Source organism: Misgurnus anguillicaudatus, chromosome 12 (genome assembly GCF_027580225.2).
Source record: "Misgurnus anguillicaudatus chromosome 12, ASM2758022v2, whole genome shotgun sequence".
NCBI lineage: Eukaryota > Metazoa > Chordata > Actinopteri > Cypriniformes > Cobitidae > Misgurnus > Misgurnus anguillicaudatus.
Window position 1 is genome coordinate 39,643,564 of NC_073348.2, and position 8,150 is coordinate 39,651,713.

The 8,150-nt window shown below is 36.2% G+C and overlaps 1 protein-coding gene across 7 annotated transcripts in view; it reads left to right on the forward strand.

Moving 5' to 3' along the window:
- pi4kaa (phosphatidylinositol 4-kinase, catalytic, alpha a) overlaps positions 1-7,521 on the forward strand; it is a 34,476-nt gene extending 26,955 nt beyond the window's left edge. For all 7 annotated transcript variants that reach the window (XM_073874590.1, XM_073874594.1, XM_073874592.1 and 4 more), the window contains exons 45-55: positions 28-98; positions 183-255; positions 359-429; positions 528-637; positions 943-1,047; positions 2,943-3,068; positions 3,195-3,315; positions 3,460-3,619; positions 3,819-3,908; positions 3,980-4,063; positions 6,223-7,521. In XM_073874590.1, the coding sequence (XP_073730691.1) occupies positions 28-98; positions 183-255; positions 359-429; positions 528-637; positions 943-1,047; positions 2,943-3,068; positions 3,195-3,315; positions 3,460-3,619; positions 3,819-3,908; positions 3,980-4,063; positions 6,223-6,274 (1,063 nt within the window). In that variant the 3' untranslated portion in view covers positions 6,275-7,521. The remainder of the gene's footprint in view (positions 1-27; positions 99-182; positions 256-358; positions 430-527; positions 638-942; positions 1,048-2,942; positions 3,069-3,194; positions 3,316-3,459; positions 3,620-3,818; positions 3,909-3,979; positions 4,064-6,222) is intronic.
- The last annotated feature ends 629 nt before the right edge of the window (positions 7,522-8,150 follow it).

Consider the following 8,150-nt stretch of genomic DNA (forward strand, 5'->3'; position numbering starts at 1 on the left):
CACATCCGATTTGTTTTTGTGTCTCAGGCCCGTTCCAAAAGGAGATGAAAGAAAGAGGGCGTGTTTAAAAGCACTGTCAGAAATCAAAGTTCAACCTGGTCAGTTATTCATCATTTGAAGATTAACCTCAATAGTTAGTTGATCCATTTATGATGTATTTATTATCATTCTCTAATCATCAGGATGTTATTTACCAAGCAATCCAGAAGCCATCGTCCTTGACATCGACTACAAGTCGGGAACTCCTATGCAGAGGTAACATCTTAACCCCGTGCTCTCCTGTCATCTGGCTATCGGCACTATTACAACCGTTTACATTTTAACAGTGATTTACGGTGTCATTGGTGTGTTTTTATAGTGCCGCTAAAGCCCCTTATCTGGCTAAATTCAAAGTCAAGAGGTGTGGAGTGAGCGAGCTGGAGAAAGAGGGTGAGTTTCTTCATAAACAATCATGTGACGTTGTGAAGAACGAGATAGATCACACACACACACACAGTTTCAGTAATAATGTTAATGGGTGTCTGCAGGCCTCCGCTGTCCTTCAGATTCTCTGGAAGAAGCGGATGAGAATCCTGAATCGGCTCAGAAGGTCTGCTGGCAGGCGGCCATCTTTAAAGTGGGCGATGACTGCAGACAGGTGTGTGTGTGTCCTTTTAAATCACTTAAACATCTTCATTAGGAAGATTTTCTCATTACTGTAATGCAGGAAGTCTCATGCTTATTACTGTAACAGGAAACTATGTACTCTATACTATATATATATATATATATATGTGTGTAAAGACTTCCCCGTTTTGTTTTGACTTCCTTTACGTTACATGTATGCGTTTGGCAGATGCTTTTATCCAAAGTGACTTAAGTTCATTCACTGATGGTTTTGTTTTGAATCATCATCATTATTATCCATCATTAAATTGATTGATTGATTTTGTTTGGTGTCAGGACATGCTCGCCTTGCAGATCATCGGCCTCTTCAAAAACATCTTCCAGCTGGTGGGTTTGGACCTGTTTGTGTTCCCATACCGTGTGGTGGCCACCGCACCTGGAGTGAGTCCTCAACCATCTCATTGCTCTCATTATTGTTCACATGTTAAAGGCGGGGTGCATGATCTCTGAAAGCCAATGTTGATATTTGAAATCACCTACTGTAAACAAACACCCCCCTACCCCAATAGAATCTGGACCTTCTTTTGACCCGTCCCATACATACACAACTCAGGCAACGATGTTGGTTAGTAGACACGCCCCTTACTGCTGATTGGCTACAAGTGTGTTTTGGTACTCGGCCCGATTCCCTTTTCCAAAGTGTTTTTTTTCAAAAATCATGCACCCATCATTTAAAGGATTGCTTCACTTTCATAAAAAAATCCTGACTTAAGTGGACCTCAATGGTTTTACAGGTTCAGTGCAGCTTCAAGTGACTCTAAACGATCTCAACTGAGGCATAAGGGTCTTGTCTAGCGAAGCGATCGTCCTATTTGCCCAAAAAATTCAAATATGTACTTTTAAAGCACAACTTTTTGACGCGCCAGTGCAACCTTACGTATTACGTAATCACGTTGAGAGGTCAAATGACAATTGTTTTGCTAGATAAGACCCTTAAACTGCAAAAAATGATTTTCAAGAAAAAAATTCTTAGTATTTTTGTCTTGTTTTTAGTAAAAAATATCAAAAAATTCTTAAATTAAGATGATTTTTCTTGATGAGCAAAATGACCCAAGAAAATAAGTTTAGTTTTTAGACCAAAAATATCACATTTAAGTGGTTTTGTGCATAAAACAAGCAAAAAAAATCTGCAAATGAAAATTTTATGCACTAAATAAAAATGTTTTTTTTTTCTTGCATTTAATGTTTAAAAAAATTTCAAGATTTTTTTTCTTACCCCATTGGCAGATTTTTTTTGCTTGTTTTATGCACAAAACCACTGCACTGACAAAAATGATTTTCAAGAAAAAAATTCGTAGTATTTTTGTCTTGTTTTTAGGAAAAATATCTAAAAATTCTTATATTAAGATGTTTTTTCTTGGGTCGTGTTGCTCCTTAAGAAAATAAGTCTAGTTTTTAGACCAAAAATATCAAATGTAAGTGATTTTGTGCATAAAACACGCAAAAAAATCTGCCAATGGGGTAAGAAAAAAAATCTTGAACATTTTTCTTAAACACTAAATTCAAGAATAAATCAAGAAAAATTTGCTTACCCCATTGGTAGATTTTTTTTTGCTTGTTTTATGCACAAAATCACTTAAATTTGATATTTTTGGTCTAAAAACAAGACTTATTTTCTTGGGTCATTTTGCTCATCAAGAAAAAGCATCTTAATTTAAGAATTTTTTCGATATTTTTACTGAAAACAAGACAAAAATACTAAGATTTTTTTTTCTTGAAAATCATTTTTTGCACTGTGTACTCTGCCAAATGACTTTCTTACTTAGTATTTTTGTCTTGTTTTCTGTAAAAATATCAAAAAAATCTTAGATTAAGATGTATTTTCTTGATGAGCAAAATGACCTAAGAAAATAAGTCTAGTTTTTAGACCAAAAAAAAACATAAAAGTTAGCAAAAACAAGCATTTGTGCTTATGCCAATGGATTAAAAAAGCAAAGTTATTTCAAGAAAATATTTCTTATTCCATTGGCAGATTTTTTTGCTTGTTTTAAGCAATAATTTACTTAAAGTTTATATTTTCCTAGGTCATTCTGCTCATTAAGAGAAAGCAAGAATTGTTTGATATTTTTACTGAAAACAAGACAGAAATACTAAGTAAGAAAGTCATTTTTTGCATTGTATGCCTCGGTTGGGATCGTTTGGAGCCCTTTGAAGCTGTTTAGGTCCACTAAATGGAGAAAAATCCTGGAAAACTTCTGGACTGAACAAAGAAGGACATAAACATCTTTTTTCATTTAAACTTCTGCCTACCTGCGTGTGCCGTGTGACTCTTACAGTGCGGTGTGATCGAATGCATCCCCGACTGTAAGTCCCGCGATCAGCTCGGCAGGCAGACAGACTTCGGCATGTACGACTACTTCAGGAATCAGTACGGAGATGAGTCCACGCTGGCCTTCCAAAAGGTAACCGGCATTACTTTAAATAGTTGTGTTATGGATTTCTTTTGTAAATTTTACAATATATGTTCTGTGCACAGAATGCTGACGTGCTTTTATTGAATTGTGTATCTTCTGTAATGTATCTTACAGGCCAGATATAACTTCATTCGCAGTATGGCAGCGTACAGTCTCCTGCTCTTCCTGTTACAAATCAAAGACAGACACAACGGCAACATCATGTTGGACAGCAAAGGACACCTCATCCACATCGGTCACCATTATTTTCACTTTCTTTCTCTGACACTGTCAACGAAACAGGCTTTTATTATGACACACGCATATTAATCTGCTCATGCTTGTGATCTTTTATGAGTAAACAATTTTAACAATTCTGTGTATTTTCTGTGTCTTACAGATTTCGGCTTCATGTTCGAAAGTTCTCCGGGTGGGAATTTGGGCTGGGAGCCGGACATCAAGCTGACGGATGAGATGGTGATGATCATGGGGGGAAAGATGGAGGCCACGCCTTTTAAATGGTTCATGGAGATGTGTGTGCGCGGATACCTGGCCGTAAGGTGAGACATACTCTTCAATATTTCACCGTCCTGCGAGATGATGATCGAGCTCAGACACGTTGAGATTTGAGCGTGTTCGGGCAAGATTTCGGCTGCCCTCCGTGTGCCATTTTTGTCCCCCCAAACCTGTTGAGATGGTTTGGTTGTAGGCACGTTTCATGTTGTTGTTCAAGCTGTTGTCTGTTTTTCTTCACGTCAGGCCGTACATGGACGCAGTGGTGTCATTAGTGACGTTGATGTTGGACACGGGGCTGCCCTGCTTTAGAGGACAAACCATCAAATATCTCAAGTATGTTCCTCTCACGTACCGGCTGTGGGGTGTTGTTGACAGCTGGTTAACCTGTTTACTGTGTTTGGCAGGCAAAGGTTTAACCCCAACATGAGCGAGAAAGAAGCCGCTGCCTTCATGATTAAAATCATTGAACGCTGTTTTCTCAGCAACAGGTACGAACCTCAAACCGATCACCAAAAACAACACCTTTATATTTCCTTACTACCAGTCAAAAGTTTAGGGTCACTTACTTATTCATTATGTTTTAGTATAATAGTAAACTATGGAATAACACAAATGCAACTTTAAGAGTTATGATGTGACTAAAAGCATCTGAAATAAATCAAAACACAATTTTTATTAAGCAGTTTCACCATGAGATGTTTTTTTGTGTTGAAGGAGTTCATATCTATAAACTGCTTTTTCTTTATCACTCAGTCCAATGCATCATTTCAATAATTTTTTTATATACACTTTTTTTAATGAAAGAAAAACAGTGTTGTAGTCGAGCCTTAGTCAAGACCAACACCAGAGATCAAGCGTCAAGACTCAATCCACATCCAGCTTAATGTGCACCCAACTTTCATCCCAATGTTTTCAGTTCAAAATGTTTTTATGATCATTAAAAACATTTCAGTAAAGTGACCCTAAACTTATGAACGGTTGTGAACATTAATAGGCAATTAATGTTAATTTGAACTATTATTGGTTTGGTGATAACCAGATCACTTGTGACCCTGGACCACAAAACCAGTCATAAGTAGCATGGGTATATTGTAGCACAGGGCCAAAAATTCATTGTATGCCAAAAACCATTAGGATATTAAGTGAAGGTAAGGTTTCATAAATATATCAAAACTTTATTTTTGTGAGTGGATGCAGTGCTAAGGACTTCATTTGGACGGCGCTGTCCCGTGAGCGGGACACCTGAGTTTACTTTAATATTTTGCATGTTTATCATATATCATTTGAAAATTTGTTTTCATTTCTCATCACATTTTTGGGAAAGGAATGACATAGTGAGAGCCATTTTCTAAAATGCCACAGGTGGGCCCACGTTGTTATTTTATATTTGTAACACTAATATCCTATTCTAAACCTAAAAAATCTATATATCGTTGGAAAGCTCGAAGAGTGTAGTTTTCATGTATCATCACCATTTTGGGAAAAAAATTATGTGGTGAGAGTCAGTTTCTAAAAGGTCACGGGCCCACAGGTAGACCCAAATTGATTTTACATGTTTATAACACTAATACCCTATTCTAAACCTAAAAAACCTTGACAACTTATATTAAAGCTCTAAGAATGTAGTTTTTATATTTCAAACCCTTTTAGCAGTAATAATAATGCAGTGACAGTAATTTATTAGTTTGTGACAAGAGTATGCAGCAAACTGTTGACACCTAGTGGCCATTGTTGGTAAAACCAACTTTGTGATTTTAACTTAAAATTTCACAGCTAGTTTAAACTTACCGTGCGTTCACACCAGATGGGAAAGAGGCGGCAAGCGCGAGTGATTTACATGTTAAGTCAATGCAAAGACGCGCGGAAGACGTAGCAAGGTATGCGGAAATTGAAAAATCTGAACTTTGGCGGATATTCGCGCTGCGTTAACCAATCAGGAGCTTGCATGATCACATGATTACAGGAAGTGAGCGGAGTTGCAGAAGCCCCTCCCATAACACACATTTCAGCGTTAATGTCTCGAATTTCACGTGTGGCTTTCACGTGTGAATAAAGCGAGTAAACTCAAAATGTTCAAGTGTCCAACTGCACGCAAATACTGTGTTTTTACCGCATCTACCTGGTGTGAACGCAGTTATAGTCTTAAATTTTGTAGCATTTCTGTCGTGAAATATTTTCATAATTTTATGTATAACATTTATACTTTATTGCATTATTATTATTTAATTCAATAAATGTAAACCGCTAAAAATATAATAATGAATATATTTTCACCTATATTTTTAGAATATTTTCATGGGGAAAAACTTTAAAGTGTCTTCTTTAAAACAAGACCAATATCAAAAATGTCAGAGTTATATTAATTTAAAAGTGTACATCACCTTTTCACCCCTCCAGTCAAAAAGGGCTGCGCCGGTTAAGGGATTAAAGGCGATTTTCTCAACATTTTGTTTTTTGCACCTTCAGATTCCAGATTTCAAATAGTTATCTCAGCCAAATATTGCACTGTTCTAACTAACCATAAATCAATAGAAAGCTTATTTATTCAGCTTTCAGATGATGTATAAAATGAATGGTTTTGTGGTACATGGTCACGTATTCATCTTAACATGTGTGACTCACGCTGTTGTGTGTTTTTCTAATGCAGGAGCAGAACATACGACATGCTGCAGTATTACCAGAACCAAATCCCATATTGAGATCGGACCGGCACGTCTCCTCTCATCTCATTATCCGTCTGTTCCAGTCCGTAACAATGAGCACTTTATAGAGATAAATAATTTACCCATCCTGATTGGCCCCGATCATAGGTGTGTCACTTCCTGTAGAGCCGCCTCAGGGCCTCGTGTGATTTGCTGAACTTTACGATGCATGTATGTCGTCTTATCTCCCTTTAAGGCATCTGCCGCCAGAGTTTTCACATTCCACGTCCTTTAACTCTACTTGAAACTTTACGACTGGGTTTTAGTTCATGTCACCCAGAAAGCCATTTCTAAGACGGGCAACGATTGCACTGTATGTGCCGTCAATAAATGACCTGTTTTATGCAATGCATCTGTGTTTGTACAGTGTACGTTGTGAAAACGCTGTCGTGTTTGTTACTGGATGAATGAAGCTCGTGAAACCGAGCGAGAACTCGTCCAGGTCATATTGGACCCCAGAATCAAAATAAAGAAATAACACTTTAGTTTTAAAAATTAGCTTTTGATTTTAGGGGTGACCTGGACATGTTTTGGTTCTGTTTGTTTACTCGTAACAGGGATTTTCCGCCCGAAAAAGAAAATATAATGTACTGACTAACATATAGCTGCTGAACATTTTGCATGTTTTTTAAAGCTTGTTTGGCAATGAAGATGTGGGACAAGAGTATTATGTTTTATTTCATTGGTGAGGTTTACAGAAATTTGCTGTAGGATTAAATTCATTACAAAGATTGTCTTAAATTTAGTTTTTTAATAGACTATCGATGAATAGATTGAATATAATCTGTACACATTAGAGGAACTATCGATCTATAGTCTTATGAATCATTTTCTTGTTACGTTATTTAGAGATTATTTTAACTGTATAACGACAATATAATTATTATAAATCTAAGATATCTAGCATAAATACAAAGGGTCTTGAAAGGTTTTTTTTCTGTCTATGTTATCTGTTTTATCTGTTTAACTGGTATGTTTTAATGAATTGGCATCACATCTTTAGCATCATTGACAATCAAGTGATGTTATGCTGTACCATTACAATTCATTCATGTCAAATGTTGAAGTTTGTCCTTCATCTGCTGGAGATTTCTGAACCTCAACATGAAAGCTGTCACCAATGATATACGCTGTTCGTCCACATTTGCACTTTTAACATTTCATTGCTGTTAACGTAAATAAATGTATTTGTGAACAGAAATGAAAGACCTGAAACCATCTATAAAAATATAAGCGCAGATAAATGTGTTTATTGTTGTTTTTGACACAAATTTCCATTGAGATTGATTATAGGCACTGAAAACTGTGTGCGTTATATGTAAAGAGGATGAGTTTAGATACAGATGCATTAATATTTCATTGGTTGTTGTAGCCAGATACAAAATTGCTGAGCTAATCCTTACAGATGTACCATATTACACTTACAAAAGCCTTATACAGTATATCACACCAAATATTTAGTCGTTTGCAATGAATTGTATTAAATTCTTAGTAATATTAAAGGAATGCATCACTATTACTGATAATATATGGTTAGAGATTTGTTCACAGAGACTGAGGTGGGTGCTGGTAACCACTTACCAACCATAGCAACATTTGAGAAAATCTCAGTACATATCTTTACATTTCTGCCTCCCAGGTAAAAAGTAAAGTATACTTGAATAGACTAAAAATATGCTTAAAATACCAGCAAGTACAATTATACTTATTTCTAATTAATTGTTTGAATTGCTAAAACACTAAACCCCATTCTCTGAACCAAATTCCCAGTGGCTTAAACTTCTTGTCAAATTATTCACTCTTTTTGAAAAACCTTAAACTACTTTAGGTAGTTATACACGGTTTTGCAAACTCATGCACCCTTTTTGCAAAA